Below are 27191 nucleotides of genomic sequence, written 5' to 3'. Positions count from 1 at the left end.
GTAAATCAGCTCAGCGGCGAATCGACTCATTAACCTACAGACTCACTTTGAGGGACTCTTTGTAACTCATGCTCTTGGTGTTATTTTCTTTTGTCTGTTGGCAAGACTGGTCCTCTTTCGCACACTGTTTGTTTGTCAATCTTTGCTAGGTATAGTCATTCATAAGTTCCAGTGAATTTCTTTATTTTCCTGTAAGTGCCTACAAGAAATAGAATCTCAGCATGGTATATGGTGACGTATCAGTACCTTGGCAAAGGCGTGTTGCTGGCACCCTGGAACCAGTTGGTCTGGGCAGACGGGCTTCTCAGCCAATGTTGGAAACTCATGTAGGAGAAGGAAAACCTCCGAAAAATTCGGAGCTGGAGTCCCTAAGAGTTGGGTTCAACGCTGACTTGCAACTCCTGGCGCGCAGGTGCCAGACTGTATGGGTCTCTGCCGTTCCTTTGGGTTCATCAGATGCGTGGAGAGGGGGAAACTGCTATACAGACACAGCTTGTGTATCTAGACAGCTAGGACACAACATCCATGGTCGACTCTGACCAACAGAGGCCTCATGTATAGGATCCTTGCTTATAAATTTACTCTGAGCTTTGATTATTGTTACTGAGGTACAGTGAAAAGCTTGTCTTTCACACTGTTCATACAGATCACATCATGAGACATGGCGGGGAGCTTGTTTCCGTGATGTGCTGTGGAAGAGAGGAGTACGTCTGCACTGGAAGCAGGCCGAGAAGAAAAGTGCAGTGCCAGAACTCACTTTCCTGGTCCTTCATTCTCATTCAGCTAGGAAATACCCCACCCACTTTCTCCTCTGCCTCCCCAGGCAATTAAACACCAAAGTAACATACACACACGCACACGCACACGCACACTCACTCTGGAGGAACTCAGTAGTCAGGCAACATCTGTAGAGGGTAATAAGCAGTCGACCCTTCATCAGGACTGACGTGTCCTGAAACGTTGACTCTTTCCTCCCCTCCATAGCCGCTGCCTGACCTGCTGAGTTCCTTTATATTCATTTGGAGACCCTGTGCAGAACTGGCCTTTCTGTCCCAACCAGCAGCCCACCAATGTAACCAATCACAGGACAGTTCACAAAGACCAATTGACCTACGGACCAATGTGTTTTTGGACTGGAAACCCATGTGCTCACAGGAAGAATGTACAAACAGTACCTGAGTTCAACTCTGCCTCTCTGAGCTGTAATAGCATTGCACCAGCCCCTACGCTACAGTTGTCTGGAACTTAACCCTTGTGTGTTCTTAACCCTTACTGTAACCACTGCTTCGTCCCTGCTCTGACACCCCCTCATCTCTGATGTCCCGACACGATGATTTCCTACACTCTGCCCGTAACCTGATGTGGATTTTATTTTTATTTTCTTGCAGGTTCCAGCCGAGATGCCATTAAACCGCCACCTACACCCAACCTGCCTCCTCGGTCTGTCGGCAACAAACCACCCGAAATCATGTGAGTAAGCTGCTATTTCTGTTCACTGTGCTTGGGATCAGAAACCGAGAATGATCAACAGTCAATATCGCCAGGGTGCCACCATGACATCACCAAGTGTCACTGAAATATCACCACTGTCATCATGACATCATTAATCACCTCTGTGTCATCATGATGTCACCACACGTCACCATGACGTCTCTAATAAATCACCACTGTGTCACCATGACATCAACAATACATCACCATGTGTCACTGATATATCACCAGTGTCACCATGACATCAACAATACATCACCACGTGTCACTGATATATCACCACTGTCACCAATACGTCAGTCGTGCTCCACTAGTCCTTAAAAACGACTCCTTCTCTTATTCAGATGCATAGGGATATATGCGCACACGCACACAGACACGCGCATGCACACAGAGAATCAGATTCATTACCACTATCTTATATGACATGAAATTTGTTTAACAGCAGTGCAGTGTAAAAACTTAAGTTTACTATAAATTACAAACGTAAATAAGTAGAGGAATAGCGAGGTAGTCTTCATGGACCATTCAGAATTCTGATGGCAGAGGGGAAGAAGTTGTTCCTGAAACATTGAGTGTGGTTCTTCAGGCTCCTGTACCTCTCCCTGATGGTAGCAATGAGAAGAGGGCATGTCCTGGTGATGGGTGTCCTGAATAATGAATTCTGCCTTCTTGACACATCACCTTTTAAAGATCTCCTCGATGGTAGGGAGGATTGTGCTTTTGATAGAGTCTACAACCCTCTTCGGCCTCTTGCGATTCCTGTGCATTGGAGATCCATCCCAGCTGGTGCTGTAACCAATCAGAATGTTCTCCACTTGGATCTACGGAAATTGAGTGTTTGGCGACAGGCTGAATCTCTTCAAGACTGCTGGTGAGTTGGAGCCTTTGACATGCCACCTTCGTGACTGCATCAAAGTGCTGTGTATTTGTATGATATACACAGGTTTGTGCAGATGGGGCTTGTCAGCCATGATGGCAGCTCATCTAGGAGAGGGAAAACTCTGATCACAGATCTGTGCTGACTTGTGGTTATCCCCACTCAAGGGGAAGGCTTTGAGAGTAAACCCCGAAGAAAACTCCGGAGCTGGGGTGGGTAAGGCAGTTCAATGCAGCTCCTGTGACGCTGCTGGTGCGGAATTGTATCAGTCTCTGCCGTTCCTTTGGATTCATCAGCTGCATGGAGACGGGGAGCCTGCTGCGTGGACAACAGCTCGCTCTCCATATCGTACTGCCCTGGCTTGTGTATCCTGTAGACAGCTAGGACACATCATCCATGGTCAGCCTGGACTGACGGGGGGGGGGCCTCACATACACAGCAGACACGTGTGCCCACACAAACACACGCAGTTATACCTGTGCACAATTACACAGCTACTCACTTCACACCAATGACGGTGTGGCTAAGCACAGCTCCAAAACTGTACACAAGTTTGCTGGTGACACCGTTGTTGTGGGCTGTATCAAAGGTGGTGTGAATCAGTATAAAGGAAGGGGATTGAAAATCGGGCTAAGTGGTGTCATAACAACAACCTCTCACTCCATGTCAGCAAGACCGAGGAGCTGGTTGTAGACTTCAGGAGAGGGAAACCAGAGGTCCCTGAGCCAGTAATCATTGGAGGATCAGATGGAAAGAGAAGGTCAGTAATTCCTGGGTCTCACTATCTCAGAGGACCTGTCCTGGACCCATCGTATAAATATAACTGCAAAGAAAGCATGACAGTACTTCCTCAGGAGTCTGCAGAGATGCAGCATGACATCAAAACCTTGTCAAGCCTCTATAACGTGCGGTGGAAAGTGTGCTGACTGGCTGCGTTGCGGCCTGGCGTGGGAACGCCAACGCCTTTGAACAGAAAATCCTACAAAAGCTAGTGGATTCAGCCCCGTACATCACGGGTAAAGTCATCCCAACCATTGAGCACATCTACATGAAATGCTGCCGTAGAAAAACTACATCCATCATCAAAGAGCCTCACCACCCAGGCCATGCTCTTCTCTCGCTGCTGCCATCAGGTAGAAGGTACAGGTGCCTCAGGACTCGCACCACCAGCTTCAAGAACAGTTACCACGCCTCAACCATCAGGATCTTGAACCAAAGTGGATAAGTACATTCACTTAAGGGCTCTGTTATATTGTTTCATGCTCGCTATTTATTACTATTTATTTACATCTGCATTTGTAGTTTGTTTACAGTTCACAGTTCCTAATGTTTGCTGTTTACAGTTACTGTTCTATAGGTTTGCTAAGTATATCCACAGGAAAAGAATCTCAGGGTTGTACATGGTGACATGTATGTATTCTGATAATAAATGTTACTTTGAACGATTACTGGCTCACACATTTCTCCATTTGTGGTGTATCTTATAAAATTTCTACCCGATGTTTCTAATTTAGTATTCTCTGATGCCAGTTCTGAAACTCTGCTTCTTTAAACTTCATCAGCAGAACTTCATCAGTTCTGCTTTATCTGCCCTACTGGTCGGCCAGTTACAGGAAGAATATGAAGGCTTTGCAGAAGGTGCAAAGGAGGCTTACTGGAATGCTGCCTAGATTACAGAGTATAAAGGAGGAAGTGGGCAAATCTATGCTGTTTTCTTTGAGATGACTGTGGAGACCTGATAGAAGATTATAAAATTATAAGAGGCTTAGATAGAGTCAAGATTCGGATAACAATCTTACCTCTTCTCCTCACCTCACCTTGGGTCCCCTCCTCCTTCCCTTTCTCCTATGGCCCACTCTCTTCCTACCTTTCCCATCCAGCTGGCTTCACCTATCACCTGACGAAGGGTCTCGGCCCGAAACGTTGACTGCTCGTTTCCGCGGATGCTGAGTTCCTCCAGCTTGTTGTGCGTGTTGCTTTGACCACAGCATCTGCAGTGTACTTTGTGTTCCTCCCCCCACCTTTTAATTCTGGCATCTTCCGCCTTCCCTTCCAATCCTGAAGAGGAGTAGACAGTAAAGCCTTCCCAACTGTTGGTGTTGGTGGTCCAAGAGAGCTCCTCACTGATGTTCACTCCCAACGACTTAAAGCTGGAGACCCTCTCTACTACTTCACCGTTTATGAGTATTGGAGCTTGTTCCTACCTTCTTAAATTCCTGAAGTTGAACACCCCATGAGTCTGCGAGAGCGGGGCACAAGATGACTCACTGACAGACTACACGGTAACAGACCTAGGAATGGAAATGACGACGAAACAGACAACTAGCATGGCATTTGACAGAGCAGCAACGCCGGCAGGACACAAACTACAATGCTGCATCTGTGGCTGGACAAAGGTAACATCAGAGAAGGGGCTTAAGATCCACCAGGGCAGGAAAAAGTGCCTGAGGGAGCTCGGCGAGGGGCCTCGGATCGACCATCACCTTCTAAGAGGTAGATCAAATCAGTCGAGTGAAGCCCACCACAGTCCACGGGGTATCAGCACCCCAGGTGAAGCTCGACCAAGCACAGATCCACCATCAGACACGAGTCCAGAGCCCAGCCAGCCACGGCCAGCAGCAAAAAGGAAGCCCCAAATCTTGTGGCCAAATCCTGCCAGAAGAATGAGTGGGAGATCATCAACACAGATCTTGTCCATCTCCTAAAAGGACTGAAGGGAAGTGTGGAAAGAAAACTGGAGAAGTGGGGAGACACCATATACAGCTATGGGGTAGGGAGATTTGGAGTGAAAAAACAGAGGACACAGAGGGAACCTCCAGTCCAGCCTAAGTCTAGGAGACAGCAGGAAGTTGAAAGACTGGTGAAGGAAAGGAGACAGCTGAGGAAACAGTGGAGGAAGTCCACAGAAGGGGAAAGGAAAGGACTCGAGGTATTACAAGCAGAAATAAAGCAGCGCTTGACAAAGCTGTGAAGAGCAGAATGCTTGAGGAAACAACATAAGAGGAAAGAACGGGTGAGGGCAAGCTTCTACAGAGACCCTTACAAGTTCATCAAAAGCCTCTTTGGCAAGGAGAAGAGCGGGGTCCGTAGAGTACCTGTGAGGGGACTGGAGGAACGCCTGAGGAAGACCCACTCTGACAACCGGAGGCATGAGCCAGTCACCATTCCAAATGACTTGCCACCAATCCACCCACCTGAGCACCACATGGAGGCAAGGCCCCTACACGGAGGGAGGTGGAAAGTAAAGTTAAACGAGCAAGATCAGCATCAGCTCCAGGGCCCAATGGCATTCCATACAGGCTCTATAAGAAAACCCCGGCATCCTGAAATACTTCTGTAATCTATTGAAGGTGGCATGGGCGAAAGGAATCATACCTAAGGCTTGGCGAAGGGCGGGAGGGATACTAGTTCCAAAAGGGAAGAATTCCTCAGTTCCGTCAGACCAGTCTCCGGAATGTGGAAGGAAAGATCTTTGGTGTCGTGGCTCAGACTCTCAGCCTTTTTGCAGAGCAACAACTTTGTCGACACGTCAGTGCAGAAAGCAGGAATACATGGTTTCCCAGGATGTCTGGAACACGCAAATGTCATCTGGCACCAGACACAAACTACCAAGAAAGAAAAGAAAGACTTGCATGTGGTCTTCCTAAATCTTGCCAATGCCTTTGGGTCAGTGCCTCACCAGACTGTGGGCAGCTTTCAACTTTTTCCAGGTTCCACAGGGCAACACAAAGCTGGTCAAAGCACTTCCAGGATCTGCAGTGCTGTGTCACAACACAAGATACCAGCACCACATGGCAGCACCTCGAGCTAGGCATAATGGTGGGCTGTACCATCTCTCCTCTGACATTTATGATGGCAGTGGAGCTCATTGACCGAGCCTCACAATGGGTGGTCAGAGGGAAACGCTTGAAGAATGGGCTGTGTCTTCCTCCAGTCAGGGCGTACGTTGATGACATGACCACAATAACATCAAAAAAAAAGCATGCAGCAAATGCCTGCTGGATAAACTCCAGGGAAACATGGAATGGGCACGAATGGAGATCAAACTCAGCAAGTCTCGCAGTATCTCAATTGTCAAAGGCAGGCTCACCGACATAAGGTTTCGTATCAATGCTGAGCCAGTACCAACTGTCCTGGAGAAGCCCATCAAAAGCCTCGGACGTTGGTGCAACGCAGACCTCAGAGACACTGAGCAGGTGGAACAACCAAGGCAGGATACGATCAGTGGCCTCAAGCTAATCAACAACACAGCTCTCCCAGGGAGGTTGCAGCTTTGGTGCTTTCAGTTTGCACTGCTGCCCTGACATATGTGCCCAGTTACCATCTATGAGGTCACGATGTCTCATGCAAGTCGGCTGGAAAGGCTGGTGAACTCACATGTGAGGAAGTGGTTTGGGCTACCGAGATGCCTTAGCAGCACAGGACTATATGGGAACGGAGCCCTTTCTCTGCCAATTTCTAGCCTGGTGGGGGAATACAAATGTGCCAAAGCAAGGCTGGAGATGACACTCAAAAGATCTCAGGACCCAATCGTAAGAGGCGTTGTTGCTGCTGTAGCAACAGGGAAGAAATGAACCCCAGCCGCAGCAGTACTGGACGCAGAAGCCGCCCTCTGACACCGGGGCATAGTGGGCTATGCCCGACAGGGCAGAGGAGGCTTTGGCCTTGGAGTGATGAAACCTACCTGGCAAAAGGCTACTACAACCGAACAGCGGCACCTGGTGATGGAGGAGGTGCGCCAGCACGAAGCAGCAGCCAGATGTGCCAAAGCAACATCCCAAGCCAAGCAAGGCTGCTGGATGAGGTGGGAGGGTGTTGAGAGGAGGAAAATCACATGGAGTGAGCTATGGAGCATGGAGTCAAACAGATTGAGCTTCATCATCAGAGCAACATATGATGTCCTGCCCTCTCCTACAAACCTAAATCTTTGGCTGGGAGAGGATCCAGCCTGTCCTCTGTGTGCAGTCCCGGCATCCCTCAAGCACGTCTTGGTTAGCTGCAAGACCAGCCTAACACAAGGCAGATACACCTGGCAACACAACCAGGTGCTGAGGTGTTTGCCAGCTGAACTTGAGTGTAGGAGAGTAACCACCAACGCTAGGCCTCTCGATGCCCAGACAACGGTCCCACAACTACCATCCTTCATCCGGGAAGGAGAGAAACCGGGGCTAACCCCTCGCCTCACGCCTCAAGCCCACTGCGTGCAGCCAGGGACTGGGAAATGCGTGTCGATTTAGGCCAGAACCTTACCTTCCCATCTGAAATTGCAACGACCAACCTGCAGCCTGACCTGGTCCTTTGGTCCAACACCCGACTTTATCATTGAGTTGACGGTCCCCTGGGATGAGGTTTACAAACGGAAAGGGCCGCGACATGCCAACCTTGCAGTTGAAGCAGAGGAGCAAGGCTGGAACATAGAAGTGCGCCCAGTTGAGGTGGGGTGCAGGGGCTTTGTAGCCAGTTCCACCGTAAGGCTGCTGAGGGAAGTAGGGGTCGGGGGCAGGCCAAAGCACTTGCTCATGCCGCCGGAATGAGCAGTCACTGGCTGTGGTTGAAAAGAAGGGATGCTGTCTGGGCTGCCAAGTGACCATCTAGAGACTAACCATGTGACACACACCCAGGCCTGGTCAGGCTGTGGTGGGCCTGCCTCGGCTGAGCGTGTCTTGTGATAAAAGGCCCAAACACCAGTGACGTCGAGGTACACAACTGAAGATGTGTCGTACTGGTAGTAACATCATCTAGTGATCATCTTTAAGAACTACTTCCACTCGTCAAGTGCAGTGCAGAAACCTTAGGGATTATAACATCCAGTCCTATTGATCAAACTGTTGAGTGAAAGGCTATGGTTATTGCATCTCCTCTCTGCTGGCCTGGTGTTCTTTGTAATAAATCCAGTCGCTGTGGAGTCATCTGATGATGGAGTTGGTGGCATTGACAGGGGCATGGTCAGTCCACATCCCTGTGACACACCGGTGTTCAGGGTCACGGAAGCTGCCTAGTCTGACTGTCCGGGTGCGACTGATAAGCAAGTTGCACGCGGCAGGTTAGTTAGGAAGGTTCAATCATTAAGTATTAATATTGAAGTAGTAAGATGGATTCAACAGTGGCTGGATGGGAGATGCCAGAGAGTAGTGGTGGATAACTGTTTGTCAGGTTAGAGGCCGGTGACTAGTGGAGTGCCTCAGGGATCTGTACTGGGTCCAATGTTGTTTGTCATATACATTAATGATCTGGATGATGGGGTGGTGAATTGGATTAGTAAGTATGCAGATGATACTAAAATAGGTGGCAATGTGGATAATGAAGTAGGTTTTCAAACCTTGCAGAGAGATTTAGGCTGGTTAGAAGAGTGGGCTGAATGATGACAGATGAAGTTTAATGCTGATAAGTGTGAGGTGCTACATTTTGGTAGGAATAATCCAAATAGGACATACATGGTAAATGGTAGGGCATTGAGGAATGCAGTGGAACAGAGTGATCTAGGAATAATGGTGCATAGTTCCTGAAGGTGGAATCTCATGTGGATAGGGTGGTGAAGAAAGCTTTTGGTATGCTGGCTTTTATAAATCAGAGCATTGAGTATAGGAGTTGGGATGTAATGTTAAAATTGTACAAGGCATTGGTGAGGCCAAATTTGGAGTATTGTGTACAGTTCTGGTCACCGAATTATAGGAAAGATGTCAACAAAATAGAGAGAGTACAGAGAAGATCTACTAGAATGTTACCTGGGTTTCAGCACCTGAGTTACAGAGAAAGGTTGAACAAGTTAGGTCTTTATTCTTTGGAGGGTAGAAGGTTGAGGGGGGACTTGATAAAAGTATTTAAAATTATGAGGGGGATAGATAGAGTTGATGTGGATAGGCTTTTTCCATTGAGAGTAAGGGAGTTTCAAACAAGAGGACATGAGTTGAGAGTTAAGGGGTAAAAGTTTAGGGGTAACACAAGGGGGAACTTCTTTACTCAGAGAGTGGTAGCTGTGTGGAACGAGCTTCCAGTAGAAGTGGTAGAGGCAGGTTCGATTTTGTCATTTATAAAAAATTGGCTAGGTATATGGACAGGAAAGGAATAGAGGGTTATGAGCTGAGTGCAGGTAGGTGGGACTAGGTGAGAGTAAGCATTTGGCATAGACTAGAAGGGCTGAGATGGCCTGTTTCCATGCTGTAATTGTTATATGGTTATATGTCTTAGCAGTGTAGGACTTTACGGGAACGGAGCCCTTTCTCTGCCAATTTCTAGTCTGGTGGAGGATTACAAAGGTGCTGCTTTACCGAGGCAGCAGGAAGTCTAGAGAGTCGATGGAGGAGAGGCTGGTTTCCGCGATGTGCTGAACTGCGTCCACAACTCTCTGCAGTTTCTTGTGGCCGTGGGCTGAGCTGTTGCAGTATTGAGCTGTGATGCATCGAGAAAAATTGGTGAGTGTCAAAGTGGACATGCCAAGTTGTTTAATTTCTGAGACGTTGCTGAAGCTTTCTTGGCCGTCGCATGTACAAGACTGGACCATTGGGACCTGACCCTCACAACTTCAACAACACTCTTGTGACACCTGTAAACGGGATTCCTGAGAATCTTTGCAAGCCTGTGATGCTAGCCGACCCTTTGCTCCACCAGCACTGCCGACCAGCTTTCCATGATGGAATTTCAGCAGGTGAACTGGGTGTTGGGGTGGAGATACGTCTCTACCAAAGGAGGTGTAAGGCACTCCTTCCCCCGCTAGCCTGCAGGTCACCCTTGGGCGAGGTGTAGCCCCTGTTTAGCCCCCAATCAGGGTCATGGGAAACCAGGGGAGCAGATGGTGGATGGTCATAAGAGCAGCTGGTGCAGATCACAAGTCCTGGTTGTGTGACCACTGACACCAGGTGGACCATCTCTGAGGAGTATTAGTAATGGCTGGCATCACCCATCTTGTAAAGTGACTGCCCAGATGGAGGCAATGGCAAACCACTGCCATTGAAAAATTTGCCAAGAACAGCCATGGTGAAGAATAGACCCTGATCTCCCACATCATATGACATAGCACCTAACGAATGAATGAATTGGGTAGGGATGGATAATGGCAGTTTGTATACAGAACAGACTTATATAATATGTCAGCAGCCTGGGCTTCCCCAGGTTCTTGACAACAGCACAAACTGGGTGAACACAACTAGATGGACCCGGAGTGCAGGGTTATGTCAGACCAAGTTGAGGACAGGATGTGAAAGGTCACTGAGGTTTTCATGGTACACCACACAAACACCGAGCAGACGGACTCTCTGTAGGATGTCCTGTCAACTTCTGCAAACCTACCTGAGAATGAAGAACCATTCCACGGAAATGATCATTGTGATGCACAGATATACACAATGACCACTTTATTTGATCTCTCCTGTACCTAATGAAGTGGTCACGGAGTGTATGTTCATGGTCTTCTGCTGCTGGAGCCCATCCACTTCAAGGTTCAATCTGTTGTGCATTCAGAGATGCTCTTCTGCACTCCACTGTTGTGACACCTGGTCACCTTCCTGTAGCTTAAACCCGTCTGACCATCCTCCTCTGACTCTCTCATCTACAAAGCAGTTTCACCCATAGAACTGCTTCTCACTGGATGTTTTAATTTTGTTTTTTTGCACCATTCTCTGTAAATTCTAGAGACTAGTGTGTGAAAATCCCAGGAGATCAGCAGTTTCTGAGCTACTCAAACCATCCCATCTGGTACCATCAAATATTCCATGATCAAAGTCACTTAGATCTCATTTCCTTCCCATTCTGATGTCTGGTGTGAACAACAACTTAACCTCTTGATCATGTCTGCATACTTGGACCATGTCCAAGGCTACACTTAGTATCGGAGGGACGGGAAAGTAGACTGAGGGGCTGGTATGGCTCTGCTGGTAAAGAGTTGCATCAAATCATCAGAAATATGTAACGTAGGATCAGAAGATGTTGAATTCTTGAGTGTTGAGTTGAGAAACTGCAAAAGTAAAAGTAAAAGTAAAAGGAACCTGATTGCAGTTATGTACAGGCCTCCAGACAGTAGCTGGGATGTGGACTACAGATTACGAAGGGAAATAGAAAAGGTGTGTCAAAAGGACAATGTTATGATAGTCAGGGGAGATTTTAACATGCAGGTCAACTGGGAAAATTAGTTTGATAATGGATCCTAAGAGAGCTATCTCTTATGAGATAGCTTTTTAGAGCATACTAGGGGATCAGCTATACTGGATTGCATGTTATGTAATGAACCAGAGGCAGTTAGGGAGCTTAAGGTAAAGGAACCCTTCAGAGACAGTGAAATCAATATGATTGAGTTTTACTTGAAATTTGATAGGGAGAAAGTAAAGTCTGGCATAGCAGTAATTCAATGGAGGAAAGGAAATTACAGTGGTATAAGAGCGGAGTTGACTAAAGTAATTCGGAAGCAAGAGCTGGCAGGGATGACAGCAGAGCAGCAATGGTGTGAGTTTCTGGGGCAGATAAGGAAGGTGCAGAATAGATGTATTGCAAAACCAAAGAAAAACCTCAAAGATGAGGTTATGGAGTACTTGGTGGCCAAAAAAAAATGTAATAGATGGCTTTATTAACAAGTTTGCAGATCATATGATATGAACATTGGTAGAGGGGTAGGTAGTGTTGAGGAAACAGGTGGGATGCAGAAGGACTTAGACAGATTAGGAGAATGGGCAAGAAAGTGACAAATTAAATGCAATGTTGGAAAATGCATGGTCGTGCACTTTGGTAATAGAAATAAATGTGCAGACTATTTTCTAAACGGGGAGAAAATCCAAAAATCGGAGATGCAAAGGGACTTGGGAGTCCTTGTGCAGAGCACGCTAAAGGTTAACTTGCAGATTGAATTGGTGATGAGGAAGGCAAATGCAATTTGCATTCATTTTAAGAGGTCTAGAACACAAGAGCAGTGATGTGATGCTGAAGCTTTACAAGGCACAGGTGAGGCCACACCTTTAGTATTGTGAACAGTTTTGGGCTCCTCATCTTAGAAAAGATGTGTTGGCATTGGAGAGGGTTCAGAGTAGGTTCACAAGGATGATTCTGGAAATTAAAGTGTTATCATTTGAGGAACGTTTGATGGCTCTGGGCCTGAAGGATGAGGGGAAATCTCATTGAAACCTTTCAAATGTTGAAATCTCTAGAGAGAGTAGATGTGGAAAGGATGTTTCCAATGGTGGGGGAGTCTAGGACAAGAGGACACAGCTTCAGGATAGAGGGTCGCCCATTTAAAACAGAGATGTGGAGAAATTTCTTTAGCCAAAGGGTGGTGAATTTGTTACTCTCGGCATCTGTGGAGGCCAGGTCATTGGGTGCATTTAGGGCAGAGATAGATATGTTCTTGATTGGACATGGCATGAGAGGTTACGGGGAGAAGGCCAAGTCTGAGGAAGGGAAAAAAGGAATCGGCCAAGATTGAATGGTAGAGCAGACTCGATGGGCCAAATGGCCTAATTCTGCTCGTATATCTTCTGGGCTTATAGTCTTTTATGCATTGAGATGCCATGCTGCCACATGATTGGTTAATTAGATGTTTGTATCAACAAGCAGGTGTACCTAATAAAGAGTGTATGTTACCATATACTACCCTGAGATTCATTTTCTTGCAGGCATTTACAGGAAAATGAAGAAATACAATAGAATTCATGAAAAAACTAACCAATGTGCAAAAGAGAACATGCAGTGTAAATAAAATATTACTGAGAATGAGTTGTAGAGTCCTCGAAAGTGAGTCTGTAGATTGTGGAATCAGTTCAGTGTTGGGATGAGTGAAGTCATCCACACTGGTTCAGGATCCTGATGATTGTAGAGTTCGAATTGTTCCTGAACCCAGTGGTGTGGGATCTAAGGCTTGGATTCTTCATAACCAAACTCACATTCTACACTTCCTCCTCCCTGACCCTGAGGACTCCCTCCTCTCTTCCCCACCATTGCATTCCCCCAGTCTCCAGCCTCACTCTCCCTTACTCAGAGCCTGAACGGTGGGGTCTTTGCTGCTTTTGTGTCGCTGCATTCACAGAGTAATCCTCCTGCCTCAGCCTCATGTAAATGTGCTCCGTGGTGGGGAGGGCTTTGCCCGTATGGACCGGACTATACACCATCAAATGATGGCTTGGAGAATTTTACTTGTTCATTAGCTCACTTAATCCATAAGTATCCCAAAGTTCAAAGTGAATTTATTATCTACGTATGTATATATCACCAAATACTACCTTGAGATTCATTTTCTTGTATTGTTCTTGCTGTAGAACAATGCAGTCCAATAATCAATGAAAAACTACACACGAAGACTGACAAAAACAACCAATGTGCACTGATTCTGGATCATTGGAATCTCTCCTGAGGAAGATACAACCTGAACACAAGGGATGGGTTACACCTGAACTGGGGGGTGGGGGCAATATCCTTGTGGGCAGGTTTGCTAGTAGAACTGTTGGGGAGGTTTAAACTAATTTGGAAGGGGATGGGAACCCGAGTGATGGGGCTGAGAATGAGGCAGGCGGTATACAAGCAGAGGCAGTGTGTAGTGAGACTGTCGGGAAGGACGGGCCGATGATAGGGCAAAATTGCAGTCAGTGTAACAGGGGCAAGATCAATAGGGGTAATGGAAGCAAGGTTGTAGGTGTTAAATTTGAATGCATGCAGTATGTGGAACAAGGTAGATGATCCTGTAGCACATTTAGATTTTGGCACGTATGACATTGTAGACATCACTGAGTTGTAGCTGAAAGAAGATCATAGTTGGGACCCTAACATCCGAGGGTACACATTGTATCGAAAGGACAGGCAGATAGGCAGAGGGGATGGGGTAGCTCTGTTGGAAAAAATGAAATCAAATCCTTAAAAAGAGGCGACATAGGATTGGAAGTTGTAGAATCTTTGTGAGTAGAGTTAAGGAACTGCAAGGGTAAAAAGACCCTGATGGGAGTTATATACAGGCCTCTGAACAATAGCCAGGGTGTGGGATACAAATTACAATGGGAGATAGAAAAGGCATGTAAAATGGACAATATTATGGTAATCTTTGAGGATTTCAATACGCAGGTAGATTGGAGAAAATCAGGTTGATGCTGGATCCTAATGGAGAGAATTTATAGAATTCTCCTGATGAAGGGTTTCAGCCTGAAATGTTGACTATTTACTCTGTTCCATAGATGATGCCTGGCCTGCTGAGTTCCTACTGCATTTTGGGTGTGTTGCTTGGATTTCCAGCATCCGCAGGTTTTCTCAACTAGGATTTGTGGAATGCCTCCAAGATGGCTTTTTAGAGCAGCTCATGGCTGAGCCCACCAGGGGATCAACTGTTCTGGATTGTGTGTTGTGTAATGAACTGGATTTGATTAGAGAACTTAAGGTAAAGGAATCCTGAGGAGACAGTCATCATAATATGATAGAATTCACCCTACAATTCAAGAGGGAGAAGCTAAAGTCAGATGTATCGGTATTGTATCAGGGAATTGGAAGCTTAAACTGGAAACAGATGTTTTCAGGGAAAAGTACGGAAGAAATGTGGCAAATGTTCAGGGATATTTGTGTGGGGTTCTGAGTAGGTACATTCCAGTGAGACATGGAAGGGATGGTAGGGTATGAGATCCATGGTGTACAAAGGTCGTTGTAAATCTAGGCAAGAAGAAAAGAAGAGCTTACGAAAGGTTCAAAAAACTAGGTAATGATAGGAATCTAGAAGATTATAAGGATAGCAGGAAGGAGCTTAAGAATAAAATTAAGAGAGCCAGAAGGGGCCATGAGAAGGCCTTGGTGGACAGGATTAAAGAAAATCCCAAGGCATTCTACAAGTATGTGAAGAGCAAGAGAATAAGACATGAGAGAATAGGATCAATCAAGTGTGACAGCGGGAAAGTGTGTATGGAACCAGAAGAAATAGCAGAGGTACTTAATGAATACTTTACTTCAGTATTCACTATGGAAAAGGATCTTGGTGATTGTAGGGATGACTTGCAGTGGACGGAAAAGCTTGAGCCTGTAGATATTAAGGAAGAGGATGTGCTGGAGCTTTTGGAAAGCATCGAGTTGGATAAATCACCAGGACCGGACCAGGTGTACCCCAGGCTACTGTGGGAAGTGAGGGAGGAGATTGCTGAGCCACTGGCAATGATCTTTGCATCAGCAATGAGGACGGGAGAGGTTCCGAAGGATTGGAGGATTGTGGATGTTGTTCCCTTATTCAAGAAAGGGAGAAGGGATAGCCCAGGAAATTATAGACCAGTGAGTCTTACTTCAGTGGTTGGTAAGTTGATGCAGAGGATCCTGAGAGGCAGGATTTATGAACATTTGGAGAGGCATAATATGATTAGGAATAGTCTCAATGGCTTTGTCAAAGGCAGGTCTATTGAATTTTTTGAGGATGTGACTAACCACATTGATGAAGGTAGAGCAGTAGATGTAGTGTATATGGATTTCAGCAAGGCATTTGATAAGGTACCCCATGCAAGGTTTATTGAGAAAGAAAGGAGACATGGGATCCAAGGGGACCTTGCTTTGTGGATCCAGAACTAGCTTGCCCACAGAAGGCAAAGAGTGATTGTAGACGGGTCATATTCTGTTTGGAGGTCGGTGACCAGTGGTGTGCCTCAGGGATCTGTTCTGGGACCCCTACTCTTTGTGATTTTTACAGATGACCTGGATGAGGAAGTGGAGGGATGGGTTAGTAAATTTGCTGATGACACAAAGGTTGGAGGTGTTGTGGATAGTGTGGAGGGCTGTCAGAGGTTACAGCAGGACATTGATAGGATGCAAAATTGGCCTGAGAAGTGGCAGATGAAGTTCAACCCAGATAAGTGTGAGGTGGTTCATTTTGGTAGGTCAAATATGATGGCAGAATATAGTGTTAATGGTAAGACTCTTGGCAGTGTGGAGGATCAGAAGGATCTAGGAGTCTGAGTCAATAGGACACTCAAAGCTGCTACACAGATTGACTCTGTGGTTAAGAAGGAATATGGCACATTGGCCTTCATCAATCGTGGGATTGAGTTTAGGAGCTGAGAGGTAATGTTGTAGCTGTATGGGACCCTGGTCAGACCCCACTTGGAGTACTGTGCTTAGTTCTGGTCTCCTCACTACAGGAAGGATATGGAAGCTATAGAAAGGGTGCAGATGAGATTTACAAGGATGTTGCCTGGATTGGGGAGTGAGCCTTATGGGAATAGGTTGTGTGAACTCGGCCTTTTCTCCTTGGAGCGATGGAGGATGTGAGGTGACCTGATAGAGGTGTATAGGATGATGAGAGGCATTGATCGTGTGGATAGTCAGAGGCTTTTTCCCAGGGCTGAAATGGCTAGCACATGAGAGGGCATACTTTTAAGGTGCTTGGAAGTAGGTACAGAGGAGATGTCAGGGGTAAATTTTTTACACAGAGAGCAGTGAGTGAGTGGAATGGGCTGCCAGCTGCGGTGGTGGAGGCGAACATGATAGGGTCCTTTAAGAGACTCTCAGATGGCTACATGGAGCTTAGGAAAATAGAGGGCCATGGGTAAAGCATAGGTAGTTCTAAGGTAGGGACATGTTCGGCACAACTTTGTGGGCCGAAGGGCCTGTATTGTGCTGCAGGTTTTCTATGTTTGTAAATGACAAGCAGGATGGACAAAGGAGAATTGGTTAATGTTGTGTACATGGATTTTCAGAAGGCCTTTGGCAAGGTGCCACACATGAGACTGCTTAGAAGTTAAGAGCCCGTGGTATTCCTGGAAATATACTAGCAAGAATTAAGCATGTTTGGCAGGAGGGTGTGACTAAAGAAACCTTTTTCTGATTAGTTGCCAATGACTAGTGATGTTCCACAGGGGTTGGTGGTGTCACTACTTCTTTTTACATTATATGTCAACAATTTTGTGATGAGATTGGTGGCTTAGTGGCCAAGTTTGCAGAGAATATGAGGATAGGTGGAGGGGCAGGTAGTGTTGGGAAAGCAAGGAGGCTACAGAAGGACTTAGACAGGTTAAGAGATGGACAAAGAAGTGGCAGGAGGAATGTAGTGTCAGGAAGTGTATGGTCATGCACTTTAATGGAAGGAATAAAAGCATAGATTATTTTCTAAACGGAGAGAAAATTCAAAAATCTGAGGTGCAAATGGACTCGGGTTGCCAGCCAGTAGTGTAGTGGCAGCTGCACTGGACTTCAGGACGAGTAGTCCCGGGTTCAAAACCTCTTACATGCTTTCCATCGTGCTGGGTTGAATGTTGAGCTGGTAATCAGCCTCGTAAAGAAACAAATAAGTGCTAAAGAGAAAGGGCAAGGTTGCCACGCAATGCACCACAAGGCACAGAGAGGAACCACAAATGAACATGAAACTTCTAGGTTTTCCTAAAAGTTAACTTGCAGTTTGAATCGGTGAGGAAGGCGAATATGATGTTAGCATTCATTTCAAGAGGACTAGAATATTAAAACAAGGATGTAATGCTCATTATGAACAGATCTGGGCTCCTTATCTAAGAAGGATGTGCTGATATTTGAGACGGTTCAAAGGAGGTTCGTGGAAATTATTCCAGGAATGAAAGGTTTATTGTATGAGAAGTGATTGATGGCTTTGCGCCATTACTCACTAAAATTTGGAAGAATAAGGTGGAATGTCATTGAAACCTATCAAATGTTGAAAGGCCTCAATAGAGTGGACATGGAGAGGTTGTTTCCTATATTGGTGGAGTCTCAGACCAGAGGGCACAGCCTCAGAATAGAGGGATATTCATTTAGAATGGAGATGAGGAGGAATTTCTTTAGACAGAGGGTGGAGAATCCTCAGCCACAGGTGGCTGTAGAAGCTAGGTCATTGGGTGTATTTAAGGCAGAAGTTGATAGGTCCTTGGGAAGGCTGAAGATTGGGGTTGAAAGGAAAATGGATCAGCCATGATGAAATGGGCTGAGTGGCCTAATTTGCTTCCATGTCTTCTGGTAAGAAATTGTGTAAATACAAAATTTTTAAAAAATACAAAAAATAATAATAAATAAGTAAAAGTAAGATAGCAAATATCATTTATTCGTTTACTTTAAGTAATTAATATGCATTTATCAAATTTTAATTTAATTAAATAAATGGTAATTATTAATTCAATAATTATATAATTGAAAGTGAGACAATAGGTTGTGGAATCCGTTCAATGTTGAAGTGAATGAAGTTATCCACATGGTTCATAAGCCTGTTGGTCCATCCATTACCTTCCCCTTCGATCAGAATCAGGGATTGGGATGGGTCTGGGATGGGAAAACCTTATCAATCAAGACTCTAGACGAGATAAGGAGCAGGCAACCCTCTGACTTGCACATTGGCACATTTTTTTGCTTTTCCACTAGCTATGAAGGGAGACAGTCTTAAGCTGTGTCTCTTTGGAAGATTTTTTCAAAGTTTGTAAAATTATCAAAGGCCTCTAAATGGAGAGGTCAGTGACCAATGGGCAGAGATTTAGACAACAGGTGAGTTTGAGAGGAAGTGAGAAATTACTTCCCCCCCCCCCCCCCATAATGGAACCTACCAGATCAGATGTGACTACACACAGTGGTATAACCAGAGGACTTAAATGGAAGTGGGAATACCTTAAAGTATCATGGCTAGTACAGACACAATGCCAAAGGAGGCATATCTCCACTAGCCTACAGGACACCCTTGGGCAGGGTGTAGCACCTGCTTAGCCCCTGATCGGGGTCACATGAAGCCATGGGAGCAGGAGGTGGATGGTCGTACGAGCAGCTGGTGCATATTACCAGTCTTGGTTATAGTTCTCTTTCTTGGTTTCATGCTATGGAGAGAAGAAAAATTTACTTTCGTATACTTTGATAATAATTGAACCTTTGACTACTAATGACAGGTAGACAATCTCTGGTAGTGATAAGAGCTGGAGGCAACCGTCTTGTAAAGACACAGCCCTGAAGAAGGCAATGACATACAACTTTCATAGAAAAATTTGCCAAGAGCAATCATGGTCATGAAAATAGGATGGTCACCCATGCCATATGTCAAGGCATATAATGAATGAGTAATACCATCATTCAATTCTCTAGGTCACCATCTATAGCCCACTAATTACATTATTAAGGACCCCCATCACCCAGGGCATGCCCTCTTCTCGTTGCTACCGTCAGGGAGGTGGCACAAGATCCTGAAGCCACACACTCCATGTTTTAGGAGCAGGATGCAGATTTCTGAATGGCCCATGAACACTACCTCACTATTTTCCCTCTTTTTGTACTGCTTCTTTTAAAATATATTTCTTATTGTAACTTAGAGTATTTTTAATGTATTGCACTGTACTGCTGCAAAATGACAAATTTCATGATACATGTCAGTGACAGTAAACCTGAACCTGATTCTAATGTAGTCTGTAGACAATCCCAGTGTGGTTTCTGGAATGTTAACCCCCCCCCCCCCCCACCCTTCCTACTGTTGGATCTCTGGTTATTTTCAGGTCCCTCTGTTTTTTCCAGTAGTCAGAAATTATGAGTAGTCTTAATTCTAAGATCTCAGTCTATTTTAAAGTATATAAAGAGCTGAGAAAGGAATGGATGCAAAGACAAGAGAAAAAAAAGCCAAGATGGCACCTCTGAAAAGTCCATCACTTTTAGAATAAGATGAGAAAAAATCTTTAGATGAGGATAAGCTAGATAATAGGCTACATAATTAAAGCAATTACATCATGTGTGTTCTGTAATAATACTTAGCCAATGAAAAACGAGAAAGGTGATAAACCGTTAGTTTAGCCGCTATACTGCTTTCTGCCAGTGGGTGTGAAAAATACATGAGTATTAACAAGTACAAATCTTATAAAATTTATTATTAAAAAACAGTGTTTTCTATCATTATGTTGTAAGAGGGACCGACGTTTTCAAACAGTTTCATTGCAGTGTTTTGGAGAAGCCAAGGTGCTACAGAAATGCAGGACCTGCTTTTATTTATTACTGCACAAAGTTTAAACGGGTTCAGGGAGTAAAGAGAGGGGGTCCTTCCAGCCTTGCCTAACTTCTCTCCTTCCTGACAGCCCGATGACAGAAGAGGAGGAGGATAATTATGACGACGTGCAGAGCTTTGACCAAGTGCCCCCACCGCTTCCACCGATGAAACCTGAAGGTAAGAGCATCAAAGATCCCCAATGCTAAACAAGAAGGTCTTTAAATAAAATCTCAAATTTACACTGTCGTAGAGCTGGGGGTAATTGTTTGGTGGCACAATTGATAGATCTAATACCAAACAGCTCCAGAGATTGCAGTTCAATTCCAACTTTGTGCCTGCTAGGTGGAGATTGAAGATTAGATTTTTTTATCACATGTACATCGAATCGTGTGTCACTTGTGTCAATGACCAACATTGTCTGACGATGTCCACACATTCCGACGCTGACATAGCATGCCCACAGTTTACTGACCCATACATCTTTGAAATGTGAGACAAAACCAGATCAGCCAGAGGAAACTGACACGGTCAATTATTTCTGGCATGGTCCCAGAGGAATGGAAAATTGCAAATGTCACTTCACTCTTCAAAAAGGGAGGCAGAAGGAAGGAAATTAGAGGCCAATCAGTCTGACCTCAGTGATTGGGAAAATGTAGGAGTCAATTGTTAAGAATGTGGTTTTGCGGTATTTGCAGGCACATGATAAAATAGGCCATAGTCAGTATGGTTCCCTTAAGGGAAACTCTTGCCCGACCAATCTGTTGGAATTCTTTGAGGAAATAACAAGCAGGACAGACAAAAGAGCAAACACGAGAAAATCTGCAGATGCTGGAAATTCAAGCAACACACACAAGATGCTGGTGGAACGCAGCAGGCCAGGCAGCATCTATAGGGAGAAGTACAGTCGACGTTTCGGCCGAGACCCTTCGTCAGGACTAACTGAAAGAAAAGATAGTAAGAGATTTGAAAGTAGGAGGGGGAGTGGGAAATTTGAAATGATTGGAGAAGACAGGAGGGGGAGGAATGAAGCTAAGAGCTGGAAAGTTGATTGGCAAAAGGGATACACAGCTGGAGAAGGGAAAGGATCACAGGACGGAAGACCTAGGGAGAAAGAAAGGGGGAGGGGAGCACCAGAGGGAGATGGAGAACAGGCAAGGAGTGATTGTGAGAGGGGCAGAGAGAGAAAAAAGAGAGAGGGGGAACAAACAAACAAATAAATAAAGAATGGTGTAAGAAGGGGAGGAGGGGCATTAACGGAAGTTAGAGAAATCAAAGTTCATGCCATCAGGTTGGAGGCTACCCAGACAGAATATAAGATGTTGTTCCTCCAATCTGAATGTGGCTTCATCTTGACAGTAGAGGAAGCCATAGAAATGGGAATGGGATGTGGAATTAAAGTGTGTGGTGACTGGGAGAACCTGCTTTCTCTGGCAGACACAGTCTCGGCCTGAAACGTCAACTGTACTTCTTACAGATGCTGCCTGGCCTGCTGCGTTCCACCAACGTTTTGTGTGTGTTGCTAGACAAAAGAGAATTGGTAGAAGTTGTGTATTTGGATTTTCAGAAGGCCTATGACAAGGTACCACACATGATTCTGCTTGAAAAGTTAAGAGCCTATGGTATTACCAGAAAGATCCTAATATAAAGCAGTGGCTGAATAGCAAGAGGCAAAGAGTGGGAATAAAGGAGGTGTTTTCTGCTTGGCTGCCAGTGACTGATGGTGTTCCACAGGGGATCACTTCTTCTTACATTATATGTCATTGATTTGGAGAACGGAATTGATGGTTTTATGGCCAAGTTTGCGAATGATGCAAAGATAGTGAAGGGGTAGGTAGTGGTGAGGAAGTAGAGAAGGACAGAGACAGATTAGGATAATGGACAAAGATGTGGCAGATGGAATACCATGTCAGTAAGTGTATAGACATGCACTTTGCAGGATTCCCTAAAGGTTAATTTGTAGATTGAGTTGGTGGTGAGGAAGGCAAATGTGATGTTAACATTCATTTCAAGAGGACTAGAATATTAAAGCAAGGATGTAATGTTGAGGCTTTATAAAGCACTGGTGAGGCCTCACTTAGAGTATTGTGAGCAGTTTTGGACCCCTTATCTAAGAAATTATGCGCTGATATTAGAGAGAGTTCAAAGGAAGTTTACAAAAATTATTCCAGGATTGAAAGTCTTATCATATAAGAAGCACTTGATGGCTCTGGGCCTCTTCTCACTGGAATTCAGAAGAACGAGGGGGGATCTCAATGAAACCTGTCGAATGTTGAAAGGCCTCGATAGAGTGGATGGTTCCTAAGGTGGGAGAGTCTAAGACCAGAGGACTGAGCCTCAGAATAGAGGGGCATCCTTTTAGAATGGGGATCAGGGATTTCTTTAGCTACAGAGTGGTGCATCTGTGGAATTTGTTGCCACAGGCGGCTGTGGGTATATTTAAGGCAGAGGTTGATAGATTATTGATCAGTCAGAGCATAAAGGGATACGGGGAGAGAGAGGAGATTGGGGCTGGGATGGAAAATGGATTAGGCATGATGAAATGGTGGAGCAGAGTCAATAGGCCAAATGGCTCAATTCTTCTCCTATATCTTAAGGCCTTGCGGTCATCACCGGTGCTGTGAAGTGTCACATTACCAAGGCTGCCCACATTTACACATTCTCCCGGTGACCATGTGGGTGTTCCTCGGGTGCTCTGATTTTCTCCGACATCCCAAAGGCGTTAAGTAGCCACTGTAAACAACCTTTATTGTGTGTGTGAGGGGCAGAATCTGGGATACTTTGTGGGAACGTTAGAAAGTGAATTGGGATTGGTGTCAACTGGTGGTTGAGGATCAGCAAGTATTGGAAGGGCTGAGTGGAAAATGACTGCATGATTCTATGAGAAAGCAGGTGGGCTGGGGCTGAACTGTTCGGGTCACCACACTGTCGGAAGGATGTGCTTGCAGAGATGTTACCTGTATCAGATAACTTGAGTTACTGAACATTTCCAACAGCACAGCATAGGAACAGACCCTTTGGCCCACAAAGTTGTGCCTTTCTAAATCAAACTAGTGGTTAGCACAACACTTTAAAGTACAGGTGACCCAGGTTCAAATCCCGCCACTGACTGTAAGGAGTTCTTACATTCTCTCCGTGACAGCATGGGTTTCCTCCAGATGTTCCGGTTTCTTCTCACGGTCTAAAGGCGTGCCAGTTGGTAGGTTCATTGGTCATTGTAAATTGTCCCGTGATTAGGCTAGGTGGAGCAGCTTGAAGGGCTGGACGGGCCAATTCCATGTCCAGCTAAACTAATCCCTTCTGCTGACATACTGTCCATATTCCTTGATTCTCTGCTCATTCTCTCTGAGAGCCCATTAAATCCCTAGAGGTTGGGTAGACTGATCTTGTTTTGCCTGGAGTGAACACAGTTTAGAGGTGACCTGATAGAGGGATGGATAATTAGAGATTAGCTCTATTTGTGTTGTGTACATCAAAGCATACACTCAGTGGCCACTTTATTAAGTTCGCCTGTACACCTGCTCGTTAATGCCCATATCTAATCAGCCAATCATGTGGCACCAACTCAGTGCATAAAAGTGTGCAGACATGGTCAAGAGGCTCGGTTGTTGTTCAGAGCAAACGTCAGAATGGAGTAGAAATGTGATCTAAGTGACTTTGACCGTGGAATGATTGTTGGTGCCAGATGGGGTGGTTTGAGTATCTCAGAAACTGCTGATCTCCTGGGATTTTCAGTCTCTAGAGTTTACCGGAAATGGCGCGGGAAATAAAAAACATCCAGTGAGTGGTAGTTCTGTGGGCAAAAACACCTTGTTAATGAGAGAGTTCGGAGGAGAATGGTCAGATTGGTTCAAGCCGACGGGAAGGGGACAGTATCTCAAATAACTGCACATTACAACAGTGGTGTGCAAAAGAGTGTCTCTGAACACGTCAGACCTTGAAGCGGATGGCCTACAGCAGCTGACGACCACAAACATCCCCTCAGTGGCCACTGAGTGTGTACAGTGAAGTACCTCGTTTGCCAAAAACAGAGGATGTGCTGGGGGCAGCCCACAAGTGTTACCACGCTTCTGGCGCCAACACAGCACGCCTTGAACTCACTACCCTAAACTGTACATCTTTGTAATATGGGAGGAAACTGGAGCGCCCGGAGGAAAGCTCCTTACAGACAGAGGCAGGAATTGAACCCCTTTCACTGGCGCAGTGAAGCGTTATGCCAACCCCTACACTAGGGTAGTTATAAATAGTGCAGTCAGAATCTTTTTCCCACAATAGGGGTATCAAAAACAAGAGGACCAGGTTTAAGGTGAGAGGAAGGAGCTTTAAAGGGGTAAGTTTTTCACAGAGTGTGGTTGATATCTGGAATGTGTTGAACGTGTTCAGGCAAGACACCTCAGATTCATTTCATTATCACGCATACATTAAAATGTGCAGTAAAATGCAGCTTGTGTTAAGGACCAACACAAGGATGTGCTGCGGGGAGCCTACTAGGCAACCCGCCATGCCAGCCATTCCTGAGGGTTGGCATCGAAGGATACAGATCTAATGTGGGCAAATGGGATTAGAATAGATGGGTGACGGGATGGAGGTACTTCTCTACCAAAGGAGGGCACTCCTTCCCTCTGCTAGCCTGCAGGTCACCCTTGGGCAGGGTGTAGCACCCCCTTGGCCATGTAGGTGGTGGATGGTGGTATGAGCAGCCGGTGCAGATCACAAGTCCTGGTGATGCGACCACTGACACCAGGCAGACAATCTCTGAAGAGTATTGATAATGGCTGGGGTCACCCAGCTTGTAAAGACACTGCCCAGAAGTCAATGGCAAACCACTTCTGTAGAAAGATTTGCCAGGAACAATCATGATCGTGAAGACTGTGTTCACCCACGTCATACGACACGGCACATAATGATGATGATGTAGATGTGGGTGAGCAAAACGGTTGGCATGAACGTGATGGGCTGAAGGGCTTGTTTCTGTGCCATGGACTCTTTCACAGAAATTCCCAGCCATCTCCATTTCTCGGTCATTTACCTGTCTCTTCTGTATTGCAGATCGCAGGAAGCCGGTGGACGCTAACAGCGGAGAGAGTACAGTAAGAGTCATACCAACCTCTCGTGGGTAGAAGCTTGCTAAGAGCCATGAGCCGGTCCCTCATCTCGGTTCTGTACTGCCTTGTATCTCAACAGTGCCCAGCACTGCCCGACTTCCAGACTGGTCAAGAGTTTGACATAATCAGGAATCCAACATCTAACTTATACATTGAGATGCTGGCAGCATTTCTAACAAAGGCTCAGATGTACAGGGAACATTTCTACAGGTGCTGAGTGCGTCCAATCACTAAACAGATCACAACATAATTACAAAATCAGCATACAAACACAACACAACCACACACAATAGGCAGCCGTCGATCCCAGGGGTTCACGGGTTTGCGCGTCTGGTGATCTGGGTTAAGCAGCGTCCGCTGTAACAGTGGAGTTCCTTGCCACACGTACAGCAGAACACTGGGGCAGCTCTGACGTCTTGAGCATCTTGGGCACGGAGCTTTTGCGGGCTCTCTTTTCCTCTGCTTGCTGCATTAGTGTGTTCGTGTATCTCAAGAGACCCTTCTTTACCTCCTGCTTCCAGGCACACCTGTCTGAGGCGAGTGACCGCCACGCGTCAGTACTAATACCAAAGGCCTTGAGGCCACTCCTGCAGGTGTCCTTGTAGCGCGGCTGGGGTCTTCCCGCTGGCCTCTTTTCAGACTCAAGATCCCCTAAGAGAAGGTCCTTTGGCAAAGCCACGCAAATCCCCAGCTCCATCGCAGTCAGAGGATGTAATTGTGGAACGTATCTGTGGGTGTTGTAGTCGGTATGCCTACATACGTGTATAGGCACATGTGTGCGTGCGTATGATGGGGGAAGAGAGAAGGGGAGGCTGTGTTTGGTGGGCAGAGTTTAATAATAATAAAGTAATTTAAAATCCCAATGAATAGAGGTGTATACAAATGTATACTGTATACACTTGAATCAGGACAGGAGGAGGCCACTCCTTCTGCCCACTTCAACTTTCACAAGATGGTGACTGACCGTGATACTCATTTGTTCTCAGAAAGATGATTCGGATGGTGAAATGTACGAAGATTTGGACAGCTACAGGTACAACTGAATATTTAAAATAAAATGCATGCTGTGTCCTTGGGATATTGGCGCGGTTATGTTCTAAGTTGCGTGATAGTGCTGAAGTCTAGATCTGGGCGTGGAACACATCTGGAAAAGGAAGTGTTCCAGGATGGGGATTTATCAATTTGACATCTTGACGTTCAAAGGTCGAAGTGAATTTATTATCAAGGTGTGTGTGTGTGTGTTTTTTTTTATTTATTTCGCGATACAGTGTGGAACAGAGGCCCTTCTGGCCCTTTGAGCCCAGCAACACCCGACAGGTCCGATTTAACCCTAACCTAATCACATGCCCAGTTAACCTACCCCGTATGTCTCTTGAGTGTGGGAAGAAACCAGAAGACCCAGAGAAATTCCACGCAGAGGACATTCCATATCCTACCTTGAAATTCATTTTATTATAGGTAACCCATCCATCCAAGAGAGTTACCAGGAGTGCTGCTTATGCGGAGCCCTTAGCATTGTCAGTGATCCCTCCCATCCATCCAACAGTCTCTCTGTCCCCTCCCATCAGGCAGGAGGTACCGTAGCATTAGGGCAAGGACTGTCAGGATGGGAAAAGCTTCTTCCCCCAGGCCATAACACTACTGAACTTTATGCCACCACATTACGTATGAAGAACTAGTAGTGTTATATTGTTTACATTTTAACTTGTATCGTGAATGCACCTTATTGTTTGTTAATTTATGTGTGGTCATATTACTTCATGTTTTGTGTATGTGAGCTCAATGTACTGTGTTGTGCACCTATGTCCAGAGGGACGTTGTTTCGTTTGACGGTATA

General features: G+C 45.7%; 1 protein-coding gene across 3 annotated transcripts in view; it reads left to right on the top strand.

Annotated features, from left to right (window-relative positions):
• Positions 1 to 27191, top strand: part of LOC132396574 (FYN-binding protein 1) — a 164094-nt gene that overhangs the window by 74091 nt on the left and 62812 nt on the right. For all 3 annotated transcript variants that reach the window (XM_059974247.1, XM_059974245.1, XM_059974244.1), the window contains exons 3-6: positions 1389 to 1470; positions 20341 to 20429; positions 25299 to 25339; positions 26341 to 26387. In XM_059974247.1, the coding sequence (XP_059830230.1) occupies positions 1389 to 1470; positions 20341 to 20429; positions 25299 to 25339; positions 26341 to 26387 (259 nt within the window). The remainder of the gene's footprint in view (positions 1 to 1388; positions 1471 to 20340; positions 20430 to 25298; positions 25340 to 26340; positions 26388 to 27191) is intronic.

This window comes from Hypanus sabinus, chromosome 7, assembly GCF_030144855.1.
Source record: "Hypanus sabinus isolate sHypSab1 chromosome 7, sHypSab1.hap1, whole genome shotgun sequence".
NCBI lineage: Eukaryota > Metazoa > Chordata > Chondrichthyes > Myliobatiformes > Dasyatidae > Hypanus > Hypanus sabinus.
Note: the sequence above shows the minus strand (reverse complement) of the source record. Positions and strands in the feature narration are given on the sequence as shown.